General features: G+C 34.2%; 1 protein-coding gene across 1 annotated transcript in view; it reads left to right on the top strand.

Annotated features, from left to right (window-relative positions):
- The window catches only part of Pih1d3 (PIH1 domain containing 3), a 53,187-nt gene that overhangs the window by 7,532 nt on the left and 20,453 nt on the right, over window positions 1-25,202 (top strand). The window contains exons 3-6 of the mRNA XM_012513099.2: window positions 2,477-2,602; window positions 6,152-6,224; window positions 8,443-8,548; window positions 11,502-11,598. Of these exons, the coding sequence (XP_012368553.2) occupies window positions 2,477-2,602; window positions 6,152-6,224; window positions 8,443-8,548; window positions 11,502-11,598 (402 nt within the window). The remainder of the gene's footprint in view (window positions 1-2,476; window positions 2,603-6,151; window positions 6,225-8,442; window positions 8,549-11,501; window positions 11,599-25,202) is intronic.

The following is a 25,202-nucleotide window of genomic DNA, read 5'->3' as shown; positions in this document are numbered from 1 at the left end:
TTCACCTTTTCTAATTTATTGGGTTTCCAATGTAATTAATGTTATCATTAACTTATTCTACATTGTTATTAGGTATACTATACATGCACAGAAAAATTAACCTTTTAAAGAACTAATAATAGCTAACAATGTTGAGTGCTTACTATGTGCCAGACATTATTCCAAGATCCTTTATGTGCATTAAGCTACTAAAACCCTATTTACAACGCTAAGAAATAAATGTTGTGCTTTTTTTTTTTGGCTCCAAGTGCCTTCAGGGCAGGTTTGGCTGGCTTGAGTTCTGGGGATCGAACCACAGCAACCTGAGCCTGACTGCTTTATTGAAGCAGCCACTTAAAGAACTGAGCTTGGGGCTGGGGAGATGGCTCAGTGGAATAAGCGCTTCCCTGGCAAGTGCAAGGACCTGAGTTCAATCCCCAGTACCGGAAAAAAAATCTGAGCTAAGAGGCAGGCCCCAATAAATGTTATTTTTATTCCCATTTCACAGGTAAAGAAAATTAGGTATAGAGTATTTCAGTAATGTGTTGAAAATTACAGACCTAAGGAGTAAATAATGGGTCCAAGTCCAAGCAGTGTGACTCCACAATCCTTACTATTAACCACTATGATACATTACTTCTATGCTAGAGGCATAGGGCAATTCAGTATTTGTTTTATACCCTTGATGGCTTCAAAATATATTAAGATTAGTTTTATATTTAACAAAGGAAGTCAAAATAATGGTAAAATATAATAATCAAAAAGATTTGTCAAATACCACCTGGATGGAGATAAACTTGAACAGACAATAGAGTCAACACACACTTGATAATCTCTTTATGTTACTCTTCTAGGAACAATATAAAAATACTCATGGGTACTTTAATGAAATAAATGTTTGCATGAATTCATTGTATAAGGTGACTTTTAAAAGTATCAGTGCACATACAAAAATGATTCTATTATGTTTATGCCCAAATCACTAACAATAGGCCTAATTCTAAATGATCTTTATTTAGATTATTCATTAAAGTCTAACCTCTCAGAGATTTTTAATGATCCTCAATTTCCTGCCCTGCTAAGATTATGTAGAAGTCTAATATAGTGATGCTAAGATTGTACGTAGCTATGACTTTCTTGTTTGTACTTTTAATGTGTTATTTCCAAGATTTTCTATGATAGAAATAGTGTTATTGTTATCATCAGAAAAACAATTATTTCATCACATGTGAACTTTCACTAAAATCAATAAACTAAGTCACTAGAGTTATCAGGTAACAATATTATGGTAGACATCTGTTATGGCTTGTGTCTGTATGTCTCCCTAAAGTCTCATGTGGTCATAGGTGGGGCTTTACAGAAGTGGCTGTATTTAGAGTGTTTGATTCTGGGGTTAACCAGTGTGTGATGCTGGGATCAAGGATGTGTGCTTACTAAGTTAGCCCACTGATTGGTTTGGCATAGTTCTGGGTAGGGTTCCCTAGCCTGAGTTTGAGTGCTGTCCTACCTAAAGGTGGGTAGTCTGGATAAAATATAAGGGATAGAAAGAGGGCTGCTGTGTTTGCTTGCTACTTCCCATACTTTGCTACCTTCTTCCTGCCACTAACTGTTTCTCCTCTGTGATGCCCTTTTACAATACCATCCTGTCTTGGAGCCATGCATCCATGAACTAAAACATCTGAACATCTGAATTACAAGCTGAAATAAACCTTTCATACTTTAACTTTGGGTATCAAGTATTTTTTTCTTAGCAACAAGAAAAGTCACCAAGGGGCCGAGGAGATGGCTCAGTGGAATAAACGCTTCCCAGGCAAGCGCAAGGACCTGAGTTCAATCCCAATTTCCACCAAAAAAAAAAAAAAAAAAGAAAGAAAGAAAAGAAAAGTAACCAAGACAACATTATCACATAAACCAGAAAGGTGCAGGTTGTCTGAGGCAAAAGTACTAAACAAGTAAGGGTTATTTGGGCATATCTCTCAAGAAAACTTTTTTTTCCTATTGAATAAATGGAATATATAGCTTAAACTACAAATATGTGAGACAGATAAAAAGAATGTGAATGGTCCATTTCAAAATGCTAATACAAAACCCATAAGCATCTGTAATTTTAACCACCTTCCATGTGATTCTATGTGATGCTAGAACTTGAGCCTAGGGTCTCATTCATACTTGGCAAAATTTCTATCACTGAGCTAAATCCTAAAGTCTCTAAGTGATTCTTAAGCATGCAAAAGCCCAAGAACAATTATAGTAGATACCCAGTGAGTGCTTGTTAGACTGAATATGAAGTTTTAATAAAGCAGGCTACATGCTTGAATTTACTTGTTGCCCTAAGTCAATGTATTAGCAAAACACATATTTGAATAAGTTTACAAGTATTTTCAAAAAATGAGACAATGGAGTAGCAACCAAAGAAAGGAATTGTGGCAATATAAACTTTACCTCTTAAATAAAATAGAAAAGTAAAATACTTATTTGTGATTATTTTCTTCCTCAGAATATGGAATCTGAAAACGCGAAGACTGAAACTATGGAAATTGCGACTATTTCTTCTATTTCTGCTTTGCAAGCCCTCTCAAATCTACTTTATCCTGAAGAAGAGGTTGATTTTGACTCTGAACAGGTGGTCATATTCTTATAGGTGGATTAGTTCTCTTTAGCAAAATTGTGGAACTGTATTTAAACAACTTGTTCCCACCTTGCTGTGAGAACAGAGTTGTGTCATTTGGTATATTCACAGGAGGTTGCAAGGTTGATTATGCATGAAAGTATAACCTCTATTTCATCTCTGCCAAGCATAATTATAATTTTTTTCTAAACCACCCGAACACTGAATAGGAAAATAGTTCTGTAACTATGGTAGCAATAGCCACATTTCAAAATGTTTGTCATTTATATTTATGGTCAAAAAATGCTTGACAACCATTGCAAAGAGTGGGATCTAGGACTCTTTACACTAGGCAGTATTTCTATAAAACAAATATTTTCAATTATAAAGCATTAATGGAACCCCAAGTACCAGCCTGTTAATTTTTTAAAAATTATCTGCACATGAAAACAGAACAGAAAATATTTTGACCCAGATATTAAAGCAAATTAGCTACACATTACTAAAATTGGCTTTCTGAATAACTAAAACATTTTGACGCAACCCCCTCTTCTTCATATTTAAATGCCACTGAATATTGGCTGTAAGACTGCTTATTATAAGACAAAGTATGGGGCAGAAATCTCATACTATAGCATAATGTATTAATTTCCATTATTATTTAATGAAGTTTTTAATCACTATGACCATGAATAAACAATTTTATATGAACATACATATATCAGTTGATTCCTCCCCAAATTCTTTGTGGCTATAATGTCAGAAAACAAGTATATTTCTAAATATTTGTCAAATTCAATAGCTAAGATCAATACTTGACTGACATTTTACCCTCTAGGAAGAGCTTTGGTGGAACAGAGCAGAATTAAACAAGACAGGAGATGGAAATAAAATTCGTAGAAGGGAGAAAGGGATCAACATGGAGCTGGGATCAGGAACCAGGAAGTGTTAGCCAGGGAAAAGTTGTAGTAGAGCCAAAGAAAAATCAGGACATTAATAGCAGCATTGAAAAATATACACATATAAGGGCCGGGGAGATGGCTCGGTAGAATAATTGCTTCCCTAGCAAGCACAAGGTCCTGAGTTCAATCCCCAGTTCCGCAAAAAAAAAAAAAAAGACAAATATACACATATGGACAAAGGAGAAAAAGTTGGAATCAATGTATCAATAAAAGTTGGGAAACATGTTCATATTTGCTACCTCAGATTAAATGTCAGAATGACAATTTTGAAAAATTCTGTATTCTAGGAAAGATAGGAATGGTATATTTAAAAAGTACATTAAGTGTTTGAAAGACAGTGATCTTGACTATGGTAAAGTAGAACTTATAATTGAACAGATTCAGAAATAAGGATTTACCCTAGGTACAAAGTCTGTCCCTTTTGGTGCTTATGTCTGTAGATGTTTATTTATATCTAGATGGGTCTTGGGAGAAAAGATGAATGTGTATGAGAGCAGAGAGACTATAACAATATTATTACAGAATTGTACAATATATAAGGAAAATTATAATAATGTATGATTTTATATATTTGGGTTATAAGATAATAGGTCATTCAGACTACAAAGTGCAGATATTATAAGAATATAGAATTAAAGTACCAGAACAGAGAGAGAATAATTAATGCTTCTAATGAAGTATTAAATTTTCCAGGAGAGAAACTGCCTTTCATCTTTTAACATGTATTAATCTGGAGGACTGTAGCATGATTACAGGAGTGGTATGCTTTTGAAAATAAACTCTCTGTAACTATCAAGAGAACCGTTGCATACACACTAGTTCATTTACACTGTCCTTCTAAATTATTCGTTAAGAATCTGGGAGATTGAGAGAGATTGTATTGTTTTTCAAACTCCCGAGGGCATATTAAGGCCTTTGGGAAATAAGGTTCAACACTCCCCAAAGACACTGTGACAAGATTGTTCAGACTCTCTTACAAATTGCAAAGTGTCATGAATTGGCAAGACAAATTGCTGAGATAACTGGCTATAGATTTGTAGTACTCAAATAATGCTCTTATAGAAAACAATTGCCAGATAGTTTTTAATGTTTTTATTATCTTATTCCATCTTTTCACTGAAAATTTTGTTTTTCATTATTTTCATTAAGTTAACCAATCAAAACTCCCCTTTGTTCTGTTACACTGATCCAAGCATCACTGTCTATGGAGAACATGCCAGTTTTTGTGAGGATTGCTTAAGATTTTATTTCTATTTATCTTAATTTTCTGTGGAAGGAAGCACTGAACAAAACAAATACCGTCATATTCCAAGAAATGGTTTGCCTTGATTAATTATTGGTATAATTATTAATAATTTTTAAAAGGTACTACATATTTATGTGATCTTAGTGATTAAAAACAAGGAAAAAGGTGTCCAGAATGCTGTTTGAGATTTTCACGTAAAATGATTGTAATACCTTATCCATATACATAGAGCTTTTGAATCTCCTTTTTCTTGAAAAGGAATAGTTACTGTGTCAAACACTGTTGAAATATTACTGATTTCTGATTTATAATTCTTGGAATAACTGAACATAATACAAACTCACGTGAGCTTTTCCATCATCATTCAGTAACAGACACTACTCCCCTTGCCCAAACAGGACTTTTTAACTTTGTACATGTTTGAAGACTTAGGAGATGAAGTCAGATGTCTCACAAAGGACAGATAAAGATGCTAGTTTACAAGGATCCAAAGCGATAAGAATATTTTGGCTTCTGGCAGTGGAGTGAATTGGTGCTCCAGAGCCTGAGGTCAGTGAGAACAATTAGTAAGAAATAAAATATCAAAAAGTCCCTGAGAGGAACCAATGAGGTAGTTGCCACAATATTGGTAATATAATTTGTGCCACGTTTGGTTGAAAAATGAATACTGTTTTTGTACTGTGAGTCAGGGCCAGTGTTGTAGGCATGCATAAGCTTGTACAGACAATGGCAAAGTAAACATGTATTGTGTGAATAATAATGTGGTTAAGATTGTAATTGACAGTACTAGTTTGAGGTTGCTGTATAAATGCATTAAGTGTCATGAGACGGTGCAATGGGAAAATGTTTCATCTCCATAGTGGAAAGAAATAAAAGCAGTTATCAGGGCTTTCACATGGATCCTTCAAAGTCTGGATACTTAGCCTTGTTAGTTCTTTATATTATAAACGTTCCCCATACCTCTACCCCCTGTCTATTTACAAATGGACACTGCCAAAATCAAAATTTGTCAGCTCTTTTCTACTAATACTTAGTTCTAACCTTCACAGAGATGAATGTGTCCCATTCCTGTATCCCCAGGGATACATGATTCACTGAGCTGGAACAGGGGATTTGGTCTGACCAAAAATCAATTCTGCCCCAGAGTCTATTAAACTGAGTACTTTTTGAAAGAACAAGAAAAACACATTCAAAATAATACTTGGAGTCTATCTCTCTGCTGTATAATAACAATGAGTAAACTGGAAATTTTTATCAAAATCTTTAAGTGGAAATCTTAACATATTTAAAGTGTTATTAATCATATACATCTTATAAGCAGTAGTTATACAATGTTGGACTTTTTTTCAACTCCAGTCAAATTGTTCATCTTCTATTGGAGCTATGAATCCTGGTAATATTGGACCATCAAAAGTGGAAGAGCTCAAAGGTATGTTATTTAATATAGCAGCACAGATCAATATAAACAACATATTTTCCTTGGTAACAAAATTATAGAGAGAGTAACACTAAAACTGGTATTTATTAAGACTTATTTATTGTGTATTAAATGTACTTAAAATTGATATGAGCATAGATTTTTAAGTGTTCTCATCACAGATAAGTGATAAATATGTGAAGTAGAGCATATATGTCAATTGTCTACATTTAGCCATTCTACAGTATATACAGACTTCAACATCGTGTTGTATATGATGCATATATCAAAATTTTGCCAATTGAAAAACTATTTTGAAAAGGAAAAAGTGATGAACTAAAATAATCATGAAAATGATGAATACTAATTTATTTATAAAGATGTTTTTACCCTACTTCTCCAAGGAGATAGTTCTAAAAATAAAAATGAATTAACTTCAAATTATCCACATTTCTTGGTCTATTTCCTAAGATAAAAGACTAAGTCATATGTAATTAGACAACATTTTCTGAATCTATTTATCAAAATGCGCAGTTTCTTCACATTCTACTTTCCTGTATTTTGGGAATTTCATAGAATTAATTTATTAATTAATTAAAAATAATTTTTGAAAACCTAGTAGGTAACATGCCATGTGATTATCTGAGACTACAGTGGTGATCAAAATAAAAAAAGTTCCTGCTCTGATAGAGCTATAGGCTTTTGCACCAGACAATAAAACAAATCATGACACAATTCTGTCTCATAATGAATTGTTTTTAAATTAAAGTTGATGGGATTACTTTAAAAAGACATTACATGTTCAGGGACTTGAGACCTGGCTCAGTAGTGGAGCACTTTCCTTAGAATGTTAGAGGTCTCTGTTCAATCCCCAGCACCATCACCAAAAATAAAACAAAAACCCCCAAGTCCAAAAAACTAGAATAAATAAAATTATTAATGTTTGTTAATATTTTGTGCTATACATTTTCAGAGCTGAACATATTGCAAATCTAAAAATGTAGAAGACTAATTTTGTTGGTTATGATAACAGTTACTAGAAAATGGACAGGGAAAGGAAGTGAATTTTGCCCACCAATTTAGCTCATTGTAAAAGATTATCTGGGAAAAAGTGTGGAAAATAATGTCTAAAATGAAGTCTGAGAGTGGTTTTAAATTTTCAGTTATTATCGTGTCATGTTCTCATGAGGCTATTTACCTTACCTGAGATATATTCACTATATGGCATATTGGTTCAAATTTGAATGTATTTCTGTGCTGACCTTAATGTAGCTCTAATAATCACTGGATTTGGATGGTAATGAGTCGTATGTAAAATGTTAGGTATAAATTTGTACTTAGGCTTTGGAAAGCTCATGTTAGATACAAGCAGATAATTTAGAAAGAATTAGCAGAATTGAAATCCTGACAACCAGGTGCATTTCTGGGAATGGTTGAAGAGACTCAATGTTCTGCACCTAATGCAGGTTTCTATCTGATGACACAATAGAACAAGTCCAAGCTGGGTTTTTGTATGGCTACTGGAACATGTCTGCTTTTAATCATTTGAATATCACTATAGAAATCTAAGCACCTGCTTGATATTGTATAAATGACAAATGATAGAGATTTTCTTTAAAGTTCATGTGTACATGAGGAAAATATTGAATTCAAGATAATTGCTGCATCCACTGCTCTTAGTTTTTTTCACACATGTTATTTTTTAAAAATGTCATGCTTGCAAAGAAAATAGATCCAAGGACTGTTATATAGTAAAGCAAAATGCAACATAATATATTCTTATCCAAATCAGATTGTTTGATATTTTCTTTTACATGAAAATATTTTACATATAATCCTATTTATGTTTCTGAAAAAATGTATATTTTATTTGCATATTTGCCTATATAATTATATCTGTATATTACATATATATAAGAGAATAGAACGATAAACATTACCAGAATGCCAACACTGACTATTACCAGGTAGTTGGGTTATGAAGTTTCTCATTGTCATCTTTTTGCTTATGTATTTCATCCTGTTAGTATTACAATTCCTCAAGGTGTTGGTCTGTATTGATAATAGTTAGTTATTACTACTTTAGTCTTGTTTGGGCTAAAAAACCAAACTAGTGATTACAAATGGAGTATGTTTTATTTCAATTATTCTAAAATGGCATAAAGAACACGAGTCCTTTAGAGGAGGAAAATAATCAGTAGCTTCAGCTTCATGTTATTTTTCTTTATAGTCATTGCTCAAGCCAGTGATGAAAATAGTGAGGACATCTGGACTCCAGAAGAGGTTCCCGAAGGAGCAGAGTATGACGACATGTGGGATGTTCGAGAAATCCCAGAGTAAGTCAAATAAAGCTGAGAATGTGTTTAGGAGTTGAAGTTATATGTGTCATCTGATATTATTATGCTTTTCACAAGATTCATAAAGTAATTTATATCATACAAAAGGTAATACTATAGTCACACACACACACACACACACACACACACACACACACACATACAAAACATGTGTAATTGAGGATTTTCCCCTTCTAGAGAAGAAACAAATAATGAAACACAATACCTTCCTTTTAGTATTTACCTACTAAAAATAAAAAATATACAGTAGTCATTTCCACTATACTTTATATGTAATACCGGTCTGTTGTAAACTGTGAAAGTACCAGTAGGAGAAAGCATCCCGTTAACTTGCAAGCATCAATAGAAACCAAATTATAGTCCTCTATTTTGTGTCAAGGGTTGGCTTTTAATTGCTGAACAGGCTACCATTTCAGTAAAAGCTATGCCCCCCTCAAATTATCAATTGTTACCCAGATTTATTTATTAGATATTTCAGTATTATGCTTAGTATGCAGTGCATTTTGCAAGTAGGATTCAAGTTTTAGTTTGAATTGTTTCATTATTATTAAATTATAGATATAAAATTAGAATTATAACAAAAAATTTTATTCTGATTTTTGAAAAGCCTCATCTTATATTTTTAAGAAATCTAAAGTTTATTTATATACATAGATGAAATTAATGGTTAAATAGACTTTTAAATATATTTAATTTAAAATGAAATCATGATTGTTTAGAATAACTAGAAAACCAAAGTCAGTATGTACTAAATTATAAACTATTTTGTTTTAAAAAACTTTTATGGCAAGTAACCTGGCAGCTTTTCTAACCCTGACTACAAAACTGCCCAATATTGAAAAAAAAAAAACCCTATGCTTTCTTCAGTATAAGCTCTGAAAATAGAAACAGTGGGAGACTACAGATGATTGACTAGGAAGAAGTATCTAGCTTTCAAATAAAAAGACATCAAAAAACTGTAAACCTAGTTAAAATCAAAGGGTATTTTAAAATAACATCTCTGTCTATGTTTTAAGAATAAAGAAATTAAAACTCAGGTTATTTTTATATGGTGCCCACATAGCCATGTGAAAGGTAAGAAGCAAGCTGCTCATTTCATATTATCTAATACACATCCATTTGTGGCAAACAGCAAATTTGAGTAAATTTTCACTTTTCATTCTGATGTTTTATGTTATCTAAAGAAAATATCCACAAAAGTTTTAAATGAATAACTCCAGCCAAGACATGAGAAAATTGCTTTATAAAATTTTTATCTTTATGTTCTTCTTTAAGAAAGTACATTTCCAAGTGTCCCAATGGGTAAAGAGGAAAATGGGTAAAGACCATGGGCAGGCAGTTTACAAAATAAGATTCACAATAGGCCATTCGAAAAATAATAAGAACCTCAACTAACGCACTAACTTTGGGGAGAAGTATGAGGGGCGTTATTGAAAATTTAAAGAAAGATTCAGTATTTGATTGCATGTAGTGGATGAGAATAAAATGTCAAGAACACTGAGATTTCTAGCTTGAGTGACTTGAATAAATCATGATTGCCTTAACCGTAACAGGACCTATAGGTAGTTAGAGAGGTCGTAAGCATGGTCCTGCCTGTATAGACTCTGAGATGCCTTTGGAACATCAAGGCAAACCTACACAGTAGACAGTTAGGAAATTGCTTTTGGAGCTTCAAGTAAAAGTTAAAGTAAGCAAACATACCTGAGAGTCAACAACATATGGATAGGTACTTTCTGCTTGTTTTAACCTGCTTCACCTTTGTAAATAGTTGGTAGACATTATAGTCTATTAAGAGAAAAGTGCCACATATCAAATAGTTTGCCTATTACGAGTCTTATTTAAACTCAGAAACATTCCTTTTTCAATCTTGGGCATTCTCATTTGCAAGTGGTCAGAATTTCTATCTACTCCTTCAGTCTTTCTAGCTAGAAAATTACTGTTTCTTCACTAAGGTGGAATTAAACAGAAAAAAATAATTTGTAGGACTGCATATGCACTTCAGTGATAAAGTGCTTAGCTAGTATGCATGTGGCCTTGGCTTCCATCCATACCACTAAGAAAACAAAAAAAGAAGAAAAGAAAGAGACTTACATATTTGTTTCATTCCATCTGAAAAGATGGGTTGCTTCTTTAAGGGTGCTCCTATAAACCATTCTATCCCTAGGAACCCAAATTTAGGAAGAAGGAAAGATACATGAATTTTATATAGTATGAAATACAAGGAAGATCTTTTACTGAATGAATAATTCTGTAGGGTGATTCTAAACACTATAGGTAACTGTGCTGACTACATTACCAGTTTTTATATTGTACCATTTCCTAAGTATAGAAGACAGTAGAGATAATTTAGTTAACAACTACCTACACCGCCCATTAATCATACAAATGTAGAAGCCAAGGCTCTATGAATTAGTGACTTGACCAAAGCTATACGCCTTTTCTTTCTTTTCTCCATTGCTTGAAATTGCACCCAGGGCCTAACCTAATCACTCTAGCACACACTGAGAGATATCACCAGGCCTTTAATGTGGATTTTCTAAATCTGTGATTCAAAATTAGCAGAGGAAGGTTTCAAAATATGAATTTAATCCTGTTTTTTGGAACCAGTCATTTTCTAGCTACTGCATTCTACTTTTAACGTTTTTAGAAATTCCTGCAAGCTGTTTTAATTGTATAAAAAATTAAGCTTTATTTGTGTTAAACTTTATTTTAGAAAGTAAATACAAAATAATATTTGGCTTTTCAATGTTTTGATTTTTATTATGTTTCTAAATTTCTATTCTTTTATGTTCTGCTGCATGTCTGAAAACCAGCCAGCATTTAATTTGTCTTTTAAGTTGCATAATAGAATTTCCTCATAAGTTTCTAGTTTTTTGTTCTGTGATAAGAAACTGCTTTTTCAGTCGAGTCTATTCTCACTGACTTTTTTCAGGTATGAGATTATATTCAAACAGCCCGTAGGAACAGAGGATGTGTATCTAGGATTGACAAGAAAAGACTCTTCAACAGCATGTTGTCAAGAGCTAGTGGTAAGCCTTTCTTCTCTAGTTTTTGTATGGTTATTATAGCTAAATTGTCTGACTGCTATGTACATAATATTGTATGTAAGGCTGCAAACTCTTCATAAATAGTGGTTGCTATGTTCCAGGTCCTAAGGGAATAATAGAACAGTTTAAAATTGATGGGATGTACAAAAATCAACTAAGTTTACACATTTGATTAGATTTACAAATGAGCATAATAAAATCATAAGAGACAATACATAATTTCTAGTCCTATTAAAATTACATAATTAGATTGACCTGAAAACTCTTTCATTCTATTTATTTTCTCATGTGTGCTATCTTATTGGTTATTACCTTCTGCTGAACTCTTAGGCAATCAGAATAAAAGTTTCCTTCTCTCAGCCTGTCTTCTTGCTTATTCATATATTTTTTGGTAATGGCTCAGCTTGCAATGAGGGATTTTAAATACTATTTTCTTCTTAAGTTTTGGATCCGAACTTCTGATTTAAACTGTTAAGATGTTTTAAATGTTACCTGGCTCCCTTGTTCGAATGCACAGCACTGAGGAATAGCCTTTGCCAAATCAATGTTTCTGTATAACACAATAGTAATATTAACAATATCAATGATACTACCTTACTACTGCCATTTTGACCCTCATGATGATCTTTTTAAAAAGTCTGATCCAAACCCAAAGTGTAGAATTCAGCATAATTTGGCAGCATACACAAGTAACTCTGATGTTAAAAATATATTTTTTGAAATCTGGGGCTATGATTATTTTTCCATCCTCTCTTACATTATAAAATGCTGAAATGCCCATAAAAATGCTTCATATTTTCTTCTTTAAGCAAATGATAAATGGAATTTCTCTTTAAGATGAACTTGAAGTTGTCTCTTAATAGCAAAATCTAAGACATTCAATTGAATCAAGTAACATAATGAGACTAGTGACTTTAAGTATGTCAGATTTTTCAAATTCTAATGAGTTAAGATTTCAAGTGATCTTGATATAATTAGCTCCCAGGGTTTTACCAGTAATATTCCAAGTTCTCCATCTTAAAGTTCTGTAAAATTATGTATTCGATATCTACTATTGGGGATAGCTTTAAGCTCTGGGAAATTCTAGGTTCTAGATAAATAAAACTGTTATGATCCTTCCTATTCTCTCATGCAAATTATTACTAGTTTTATTGTTAAAAAGTATACTAAAAAGAATCTTGGAGACTAAATCACAACTCATAATAGGAATATACAGTTTATCTCAGACTCAATAAGTTTGTACTGAAGACTTGATCCTACCTTGTAATGAATTTATGATTGATTGGGGAGATAAAATTAGCATAAATGAACTAGTTTTATTAATAACAGTTAAAGTTAATGTAGGTAATTGTGAGTCTATTACTAGAAGTTTAAAAGGTTTAGGAAAAGCATGGACATTACTGAAGGCAAGCAGTAAATGAAACATTTTCTGGGACTATTGCACCTTATTTCTTACATATTGTTCTTTTTTTCTGGTGTTTTCCTTTCTTTCTATTTCATTCTTCATTTATTCAGTCTTTAAATACAGTACTCAATGAATGATACTACACACCAATCACTAAGTATTTAGTTCTAAGTACTAAGATAACATGAAAAGTAAGAAACAGAAAATTGTCCCCAAGACATTTACAATAAGTATGATAAGACAACTAAGGAAACATTGCAATTCAGCATGGTAACAACATATATAGAGCCATATTTCAGATACATGGTGACGTCAAGCAGAGAGTGATCAACTAACTGTGAGTGAATAAGATTTTCACAGTAGACAGCATTCCAAGCAGGGCACTCTAATCAGAAATAAAAGAACATGAAAAGTTATCCAGACATTAAACAGCATAACACATTTGAGTAAGCAGTGAATGTAACAAAGAACAAGAGTAAGTACACCCAGTGTTAACTTGTAATCTGACTTAAAAATAGATGCTTTTTCCATTAAAAAATGCTGTATTTTTTTGCTGAGGGTATGTAGCACAGAGGTATCACATTAACCTAGCATATACAAGGCCTAGGTTTGACTCCCAGTATTGTGAAAAAGAACAAAAGACTCAGAGTAAGAGAAACTGTGAACCCCATCTCCAGTACTTCTTTCTCAAATTTATGTTTCTTTTATATTTTTTCAAATTTATGTTTCTTATTCCTATTAATAATATATTTCCTTCTAAGATATCATTAAGGTATATGTGTACCCATAAATTAATATCAATGTTTTGTGCTAAATGTATACACTACTACATTAAATGTACTCATTGATGTTGTAATATATCCAAATACCAGAAACATTAAAATGTGAGGAAAATTGTACCTTAGACTTGGTTAAATATTTGATTTGAGTCTTGAACCTTGTCTATATGTAATATTCCAATCCAGACACTTTCAGAAAAAATATCTTGCTTATACTCTTGTTTAAGCTGAGGTAATCAATAGGAGTATAATTTAAGTACAAGGAGTTATTTAGGCTTTAAAAATTCAAAAGGACCACCTTTTTTAATGTTTCTGGATTCCACATAAGAATGTAAGATTCTCAGGCTTTCACAGAGAGTACATTGGCCAAGCAATGGCCATGACTCATCCATATGGCTGACCCTGACAAAAGTTCTACAATCGGAGGTACAGGATCTCAGGATAAATCTTGAGGGGATTTCACTGACCTTATCAGACCCAAAAGCTACAACTCTTGTTGCATAAGTCCTGATTTACCTTGGTCTTAACCATCCAGCAGAAAAGTATAAAAATGAAATATAAGAAGTAAAGCCATGGTTTTATGTTGAGCTGTAGGGGACTCAGGTCAACAATTTCTGACATTGCCAGTCAAGCGGAAGACCCAGTACTATTATGGACTACAGGACTCTTTTAGAATATTTTGCTGAGTTTACACACCTATAATATTCAAATAACAGAACTTAACAAAAAAGGGGATACAGATGAATGTCCATTTTGTATCTGTGTATTCAAAGTGGTTGGGATAGATATATAGTTACATTCTCTTAATGAATAGAGTGATTTGTTCTAATGATGTTTGTAAATAGGATATCATGTCCGCATCTTGCACAGCAATTAATCACTAGGAAGAATGTATGCAATGTGTTAGTTATTGAAACTGTCCTACCAATTTGATTTGAAACCATCTCATTGCTATTTATTTATCAATAAAATTTGGGGGGAAAAAGTCACCAAAAAAAGAAGGTGAGATTTATTAATCCTGGAATCTTGACTATTATATGTCTCGGTGTGTTTTTAATTGGGTTGAGGTTAATCCTGAATCAAGTGATGTTACAAAACAAAAGCTGAATTTAAAAATGTCTATATCTTCACCAAATTGTTTTTCTAACACCAAAGCCCAAAGTGTCCTTATTCAAATTCTGCTTGCCCTGTTATTCTCCACTGCATTGCTCCCAAGTTTATAGCTACCAAGTGTCATTGTTTGCTATAATTTTTAAATTAAAAACACTTAATCTATACTTAGGTATTTCAGACCTAGAGCTAATCGATGGTTTATAGACTTTATTAAAATATTTTCTGTCAAGCTTTTGTTCAAATATAATTTTATGAGAAATCTCAGAAAATAAAACACATAAAAGCACCATCCCTTAGCTAAAAAGGTACTACCACTCGAGATGCATCTCATAAAAGAACAGTTCCTTGGAATACAGTTTGAAGAATACTAATCTAGTCTCTCCTCTTTATATTATAGTTGAGAAGTTAGGGACATGCTTACAGGGTATCAAATAGTAGTGCAAATAAATTGAAGAATAATAGACATACAGCACTTTTTTGTAGGTGACATATACACCTTTGAGAAGACCTCTACCTTATTTTATTACTCTTTTCATGATTTCCTTATCTATACTTTCCATCTTTCCTTACAAAGCTACTACTGTTAAGAAAAATATTTAAAGCTATTCCTTGGACAAAGAACTAATATCTATAATGTATAAAGAACAAAAAAATCAGTCTACCTAAAATAAAAGATCCAATTAGGAAATGGGCCAGTGAAATGAACAGATACTTTTCAGAGGAAGAAATGCAAATGACCAGGAAATATATGAAAAAATGTTCAATCTCCCTGACCATTAGAGAAATGAAATTAAAACAATGTTGTTACTGTTTGTGTCTAGATTTTCCCCCAAAACCTCATGAAATCATGGGGTGGCTTCTACAGTTTATGATTAATTCATGACCCAATGCTGGGATTATGGGTATGCATGCTACATCCACTCTAGGTCAAATAATCTGCAACAAATGTAAGGAGGGGAGACGGGCTTGCTATCTGCTGCAGCAGCTGCTCCTCCCTTTGAACTTTGCTGTTTTCAGTCCCCATGAACTGCTGCCCTCTGCCCTGTGCCAGTCTGCCTTGGAGCCAGCTGAGTGTGGACTGAAACATCCACTAACTGTGAGCTAAATAAACCTTTCCTTACTTAAGTCTAGGTGTTGGGGATTTTGTCCAAGCAATGAAGGAAAAGTAACCAAGACAAATGTTAATTCATTTTACACTAGAAACAATGGTCATTGTCACATCAGAAAACAACAAATATTGGCATGGGAGGGACTTGCCAGATATCTCAGTTGTTTAAAGGGGCCCTTGGGCAAATGCAGTCAGGAGCAGGGCACCATGGTTCAATCCCCAGCTGCACAAGCTGCACCACAGCCACTCTTAAATCAGCCAAAACTAGCCAAAAAAAATCTCTCTCCAAATGTTGGCATGGCTGTGGTAAGAAAGGAACCGTCCCACACTGTTGGTGGGAATGTAAACTAGTACAAAATAATATTGACATCACTATGGCAACTCATGCAACAACTAAAATTAGAAATTCCATATGACACATCTGTCCCCCTCCTATGTATCTTCCCCAAAGAACTGAAACATCATACTCTAATGACACATGCATATGAATATTTATAGGAATACAATTAATAAAGTTTAATATAGGAAGCAACCTGTATACTTATCAACAGATGATTGGATAAAGAAAATGTGGTATTTATATATAATGGGATATTACATGGAGATAAAGAAGAGCAAATTTGAGACAATTGTAGGAAAATGGATGCACCTAGAATATATAATATTGAGTGAAATAAATCAAATGCAGAATCTTAAACACAATATAGTATCTCTCACTGGATTAAGGCAAAATATAAACAAAGAGCACAATAAAGGATGGATGGAAGGCGATAAGGGAGTAGATGTCTTAGAAATGGAAAATGGTCCAAAAGAATCAAGGTGAGAGGAGGAGTAAAGGGGAAGGGGAAATAAGTGGAACAAATATATGACATCTACAGGAACCTAATAACTTTAATGAATGCAAACATTATGTGCCATAAACATGAGATGAAATTAGCATATCAGAGAGAACAAAAATGGGGAAAGAGGATTCAGAGGAAGAGAGAAGGAAGGGAGAGGGAACGGGATTTAAACAAAAAGAACCAAACTGTAAATATGCTCACTCCTCAAGATGATTATAAAATGTATGCACTGCAAAGATGTACTAATAAAAAGATAACATTAATAATGAAGTGTAATATATATCCTTGATGGCATATCTTTGAATACATATGCATTACTGCTTGCTATAATTTTTAAAATTAAAAATAATTGGCTGGGAGATAACTTGGCAGTCTAAGCACCTGCCTGGCAAGCACAAGGAACGGGGTTTGATCCCTGGTACTGTATGCCTTGCTGACCCTGGTACCCCAGGTGTGTCATGCCAACCACTGAAACCAGGTGTGCTGGCCATATGTCTGTAATCCCAGCACAGAGGAGGCTGAGATAGGAGGATCACTACAAGTCCAACCTGCATAGTGAGACCCTGTACCAAATAAATAAATAAAACATTTAAAAAAATTAAAAATATTTATTAGGCACTTACTATGTGCCAGATAATATGGACCAGATACTGGATACCCATTTTTTTAAATGTATTTAGTACAGGGTCTACAGGGTCTCGCTACACAGATCAGACTCATAGTGTTCCTCCTGTTTTCAGCCTTCTAAGCACTGGAATTATAGGCATGGGCCACCACACCCAGTCTCAATTGCCATCTCGGCACGCCCTGGGTGCGCGGCTAGCAAGGCATGCCAGGGATCGAACCCTGGTCCCTGTGCCTGCCTAAGCAGATGCTTTAGTCTGTTGAGCTATCTGGCTGGCCCTTGAACACCCAAGTTTTGAACAAAACAGGCAAAGTTCTCCTTCTTTCAGTATACTTACTGTCAAAGCATCAAGCAGTTCTGGAGCAGTAGTACAGTTGGAACTACTGAGAGATCTTTGTCAAACTTTGAAAGATTCATCTAATAAACAGTGATCCCCTACCATTGAAAGAAACAGTTTACTACTTACACAGGATTAGCAAGATAAGCGTAGTATCCACTCCTGAAGTCCTTTTGCCAATAAGATTAAGACAAAGTAGGCAGATCACAGGTAATATGAGTCTGTTGCTGAAGACCCAATTCTAGACTGCAGCTAGATGTTTTATAGTTTGCATCTGTAGTGAAGTGGAAAGTTCTGTCTCTTACTGAAACAAGGAGCAGGGTGAGAAACTTTCAAAGTTGCCTCTTGCAAGATAGGAGCTTCCCACAAGGCAGAGAAGTAGATAAGAAACAGCATTGAGACAGCTCCTAAAAGACTGCCTGTTTTTCTGTTACGGGAAGATCTCAGGATGTTCTGCCAAGCCCTGGGTCACACTGTACTTGAGCCTTATCTACATAGCACATGTGAATAGTGCAAGGTCACTAGAGTGTTTATAGTGGGATCCCTACATTTATATAGTATAAATAAGCATTTGTGTCTGGATATTTTCACTTAACATTATGTAATATTAATAATAGCAAATGATTTATATAAACGCTTTACATGTTAGGCATTTCTTTTAAGAACTTTATGTACAGTAACTCATTGATCCCCACACCAATCCTATGAAATAGATGTTCTATTTTTTATAAATTATGTTCCATTTATAGATGAAGCTATTAAAGCACAAAAAGTTAAATAACTTCCTTACAATTGCACTTTTATCATTTAACAGATTTGAACCAAGATTAGTAAAGTGATATGAATGTAAAGATGAGAAGTTCAAGCTGACTTAATAGACATGGCATTTGACTCAGACATTTGAAAGACAAATAATTTGTGGCGTGTCAAAAGAGGAAAAGCTCTCCATGCAAAGAGAACAATATGAGCAAAAACATAGGTTTATGAAAGTAGACAGTGTATTTTGATAACTGATATTCCTGGAACCTCAGAACACATTAGCATGAAGTAATGCATTAGATAAAACAGAACAAATGACTTCAGGCTAGCTGTGTAAGCCCCTGAGTGTCATACCATGTGCTATGGACTAAACTGTATTCCTCTCATTCATATACTGTAGCCCTAAAATCCAAGTGTAAAATTTAGAGTTATGGGGGGCCCACGTGATGGGATTAGAGGCACTCACAGTTTGCTCACCCTTTTTCCATCATGTAATTGATACAGAGAGTAAGCAGCTGTCTGTGAGTCAGAAAAAGCAACCTCATTAGAACCCAACCATATTGGCACCCTGATTTGTAACTTCCAGCCTCCAGAACTGTGAGAAAGATAAGTCTAGTGTTTAAACTACCTACGCAGATTGAAGCACTACAAAATTTGGACTTTATTTTGCAGGCATTAGAATTAGTAAATGTTTTAAAGTGGGCAAATTCCCTTGGATGCATATTTCAGAACAACTCTAGTGGCAATGTGAACACAGAATTTAGTAGTGATTCTGATGGGAGATAAGTGAGTTTGGGAAAAATGGCAATTGCATTATTACAGGCAAGAGAAATAATAGTGGGCTGTGGCAGCAGGAATGGAGAGAAAATAATGGTTTCCATAGACATTTCAGTGTGAATATTGATAGACCTGGAAAGTGGCTGAACGTTACATGTAAAGGAGAAGGCAGGAGTCAGATTTGTAGCTTGATGAGTAGGCGAATAATGATGGCCTTTGTCAAGACATGGGAATGGAATGTTATTATCTCTACATGGTAGATTTAGAGGTGCTTTCTGCTGCTTTTTGCTCATCCTTGCATTCCACAATTTTTAAATTACCACTTATTATTTTGGAGAGGGCATTTAGTAGTCAGAGGATAGCTTTGTGTGTTGTGGGGGTGATGTATGGAATATTAAAAGAAGAGAAAGTTCTTGGAGAGAGACACTATGTTTTGATTACATTCTTTGAGAATCCTATGGAAATTCGTGTTAGAAATGTCAAGTCGGCTATTACAAACACAAATACATGGGGAACCAAAGAAGAAAGGAACTAGGTGTGCTGATTTTCACAGTTGATGTTTGCTCTCCACAGATGTTAAAGCACACAGTATATAGAATGTTGGCTTGTCATCAGGCTTGGAATAAAGTAGATGTGATTTTAAGGTTGTGTGTATGTGTGCCTGTATGCCTGTGTGTGTGTGTGTGTGTGTGAGTGTGTGTGTGTGCGTGCATGCGTGTATGCGTGCTTGTGTGCACTCCTATGTATGTATGTTTGGGATAGGGACTTTGGAGGGATACTATAAAATTCCTGGAATGAGGCTAACTAGGTAAAAAGTAAGAGGCTCATGGAATGATATCAATAATGGGAGACAGAGTTTAAGCAGGCATTATAAATTCTTATTTCATTTCTCAACCAGATAATGATAAACACAGCAAATTGGATCATTACAATGAAGTTGGGCTAGTGGAAGATTTAGATGTAGAAAGATGATGGGGAAAATTAAAAATCCATTAGAAAAAAAATAGGAAAGAATGAGAACCTGCCTAGTTCTGAGAACAGGACTGACTGAGACACTAGGCTCAAGTGCCAGTTGAGGAGTATAGAAAAATATTTTATAGGTATCAAAGGTATTTAGGAAGATAACTTAGCTTCTCCATAGGACTATTTGTGGCAAGAAGTGGGGTGTCCACATTAAGGATCTAGGTCAGTGGATTCCTATTTTCACTCATGGGTATTTAAACAACAGACTATTTCTAAAATTCAAAGAAGAATGTGGCTAGAATTATTGATATTCTCTGCTAAGTGACTCATTGTTCTAAAAGGGGAAAAATCAGCTTGGACATAGATTGGTACTGTTTGAGCTCAAATGGACACATAATATTTTTGTGCTCCTCTTTGAGGGTCTATATTGACAAAGGCATTTATTTTACGTATTTAGTACAGGGTCTACAGGGTCTCACTACACAGATTGGACTAGCAGTGATCCTCCTGTTTTCAGCCTCCCAAGTGTTGAGACTACAGGTGCGTCCACCCTGCCCAATCTCAGCCTGACCCAGGGGTGGGGCCAGCATGGCATGCTAGGGATTGAACCTCAGTCCCTGAGTCTGCCTAAGCAGGCACTTTAGACCATTGAGCTATGTGGCCAGCCAACAAGAGCACATAATAGTAACAAACATCCCACTGTAGCACGCATGCCATAGGTTAACCACTGTTGGTAGACCCAATATATTTCTAATTGTGCAAATAGTATACATTTAAAATATTAAACAATATAAAATTTAGCAGAGTTGAAAAGGTTTCCCATAATGAAATACAGAGAAATTGGAAGGTGGACTTAAAATCAGAGATTTAAACATAGCAGATTGAAGAGAGCTGGGAGATGAAATGAGGAAGGAAAGCAGAAAATAGAGATGGCTCTTCGAGGAAGTTTAGCAGTGAAGAGAAGGCTAGAGATAGGTATGATTTAGAGGAGCTCTTTAGAATGGGAGTCTTAAGTATGCTTTTCAACTGATGACAAGGATCCACTCTTTCATTCATGCAATAGCTATTTAGTTATTACTGTGTATTATTAGAGCTAGTGATCAAACATTAAAAAAGGAATTATCATTGTATGAGCCACTAGGGAGCTTTTTTAAAAAACGGTGGAGGCATTTTTAGTTATCACAGTGATTACAAGATGTTATTGTCATTTAGGACTCATGATCCAGAGATCCTTGAAGACCTATCATAAGGGGGACGGTCCTGAAAAGTTAAGATTTGTCCTACACAAAATATGCCAATATTTCTTCCTTCTATTTTAGAAGCACTGATTAGACAAAGAGAGCTTAGAACTAGTTGTGGTGATGCATCCCTGTAATTTTAGCACTTAGGAGGCTGAGGTAGAGAATCATGACTTCAAGGCTGGCTGGGCTACATGAGTTCAAGGCCAGTCTGGTCTACAGTAATGAAGGTCTCCACTCCCTCCCAAAGTAAAAAGAAAGAGAGATGAACATGTGAGGGTGACAACTGAGCAGCATTCCATCCTATTGACTACTCACTCTTTCTGGAAATAGGACTTTTTATTTTAATGATTCTTCTCCTGTTTTTTTTTCCCCAAACCATGGGGCATTCCTCCTCTTCTGCTCCCAAAGCACTGGAACTTCCTTTTCTATGTGCAGTTATCCTGAGCTTGGACTTGTGTCATTTTTTCCTCTTATCTGTTCTCTCTCCATCTAGCCCCAAAACTATCATCTCTCAATTCCTGACATCTCCCCAAAGCTTCAGATTCATATAATTAGCTGCTTACTTAGTATCTCCCACTTGTCTAATGGGGAACTCAAATCTAACATGGTCAAAACAGAACTCTTATTCTCTTCAGATATCTTTCTCATTCTTCTTTATCAAAATGACATTTACCCAGTTTTCCAAGCTAAACATCTAAACTACCCCTTGGTCCTCTTCTTTAAATACTTCCTATTATATCCCTCAGCAAGTGCTACTAGCTCTCCCTTAAAAATATATCCTAAATCCATCCAACTTCCATTATGACCACAACTGCTTTTATTTTACATAGTGCCACCATGTCTCTCACCTGAGCCATCATGATACTCTACATGCCTCAACTTTTGCATCCCTATACCCTTTCCACATAGAGTATAAAAATTTTTTAAGTAAATTGTATCATCTCACTTCTTTCCTCAGAAGCATCAATGGTTTCCTACTACACTTAGAACAAAATCCAAACTCCTCATCTTGACCAATGAGCTCCTGTATGTCTGACCCATACCTAACCTTAATTTAATTTGATGTCACATGTTCTCCCTTGTTTTATTTTATTTATTCTGGCCTTCTTTCTTATATTCCAATATACCAAGCCATTTTTCCTGATCCCTTGTTGTTCATTCCATACAGACTGCTTTTCTCTCAGATAATAACTACCTCCTCTTTTCAATAATTTTACTTCCTATTTATATGCATTTCAAAGGACCTATAGAAAAGTTTCGAAACTTGATGATAGATAGGAAATAGAACTAGAATGATGTATGAAGATCCATATGGTAATTATGAAATAAGAACAAATGACTTATTTAAATAGATTTTATTTTATTACAAAGAATATGAACAACAAAAAAGGCATAAACACATAGCAAAAATGGATAAAAGAATGGATAAAAAAGATGTGGTTTTTTATACATTGGAGCATTACTTAGGTATAAAGCAATATAAACTTGAGGCCTTCATAAGTAAATGGATGCAACTAGAGGCTATACTCATATGTGAAATAAATCAGACCCACATGTGTAGATATCATATTGTCTCCCTAGTGTAAGAACCTGAGAGAATAAATGAAATCTGAAAGGTATAATAGATATGGTAAAATACAGAAGACAGAAACAAAGTAACATAGAACAATATATATGATATAGATTTTCAAAAGAATAATAGCAAATTAACAATAGTTGCTACATTATGTATTTTTATCATCTAATCTGTTGCTCAGATTAACAGATATAGGTATGCAAGATGGGACAGACAAGCATTAACACTTGTTTTCAATAAAACTTAATTTTTTGTGTCCTTTTAACTTTTTAAAAATTTATTTTGAAGAGAGTATAATCATAATTGATAAGACAGTGGAAATGCTACACATATAGAATAGGATCAGAGCTTTTCAACTGTGGTTTCCGTATTACACATTGCTGTCTTCGATGTAGTTGCCCAGATATAGATATTAGCATATAGAGTTAGTCAAAGTCAAATTTTAAACATTAATTGCTATCATCACAGAACTGATGGAATTAGTAGTACAATCATCTGAGCCATCCTGGATACACACTTACATGATTTTCCCTCTTTTCTCCTCTTTTTCTCTTACCTTATCTTTGCTGTCTATTCACTTATGTTCAGTTTCCTTCCATTTTACCATATCTATTATACCTTTCAGATTTCATTTATTCTTTCAGGTTCTTACACTAGGGAGACAATATGATATCTACACATGTGGGTCTGATTTATTTCACATATGAGTATAGCCTCTAGTTGCATCCATTTACTAATGAAGGCCTCAAATTTATATTGCTTTATACCTGAGTAATACTCCATTGTATAAAAACACCACATCTTTTTTATCCATTATTCTGGCTTATTTCTTCATGGCAGTCATTCTTTTAGAGGGGAGATACTATATCAATGTTGTTTTCATTTTCATTTCTTGAATGACCAATGATGTGAAACATTTTTCATGTATTTCTTTGCAAATTATATTTCTTCCTCTGAGAAGTGTGTATTCATCTCAAATGCCCATTTTTGGGTTGGGTCTTTCAATTTTGGGGGCCAGATTTTTTCAGTTCTTTGTATATTCTAGATAAAATTCCTTTGTCTGAGTGTTTGTTAATGTTTTTTTTTTTACAACTTTTGGGTTGTCTTTTCACTCTGCTGGTGAGTTCCTTTGATGTGCAGGAAACTTCTCATCAAAATGAGATCCCAGTTGTTTATTCTTTGAAATATTTCCAGTGCAGTTTGGTTTTTGTTCATGAATTCTCTGCCTATCCCTATGTCTTCAAGATTTCCACCTATTTTCTGTTCCAGTAGTTTTCGTGTTTCTGTTTCAATGTTTAGATCTCTAATCTATTTTGACTTTAATTTAGTGCATGGTGATAGACACAGGTCTAATTTTAGTTTTCAGCATGTGGAGAGCCAGTTGTTCCTGCACTATTTGATGAAGAGGCTATCTTTCTTCCAGTGAACATATTTGGCCCCTTTGTCAAAGATAAGCTGGATAACTATGTAGTTGTATCTGCACCTTGCAATCTGTTCCATTGATCATTGGGTCTGTTTTGTGCCAGTACCATGCTGATTTTATTATAGTAGCTTTGTAGTATAATTTCAAGTCAGGGAATATAATGCCTCCTGCCTTGCTTTTGTTTTGTAGGATTGCCTTTGCTATTCTAGGTCTCTTCTGGCTCCAAATAAATTTTAGGACTGTTTTCTCTAGATATGTGAGGTATGTTCATGGTATATTTTTAATGGTCTATGTCTATAATTAATAAGACTAAAAGTAAAAATAAGTATTAATGAAAGCAAACAAATGAGTTTAAACTTAAAAAATTTTGAATATACTTTCATGAAGGAAGAATAAAGAAAAGTACAAATCACAGTTATAGGCTGGTTACAGAACAGGGGGGGGAAAGCATGCCCACTCTGCAGTAGACCGCATTTCTTTTTTTTTTTCTTTTTGACATCAGTTATTTTTATTTTAAAGAAAGAAAAAAAATAAAAAACAGTGGTACAAAATCTCAAAACAAGATTTTAGGAGAGTAACAATGGTTAGTACATTGTGTATTGTTATTGCCAAGTAGTTTCTCATATTACAAGATATAG

Source organism: Octodon degus, unplaced genomic scaffold, assembly GCF_000260255.1.
Source record: "Octodon degus isolate 3935 unplaced genomic scaffold, OctDeg1.0 scaffold00321, whole genome shotgun sequence".
In the NCBI taxonomy this organism is placed as follows: Eukaryota; Metazoa; Chordata; class Mammalia; order Rodentia; family Octodontidae; genus Octodon; species Octodon degus.
This window is presented reverse-complemented; position numbering and strand designations above follow the sequence as displayed.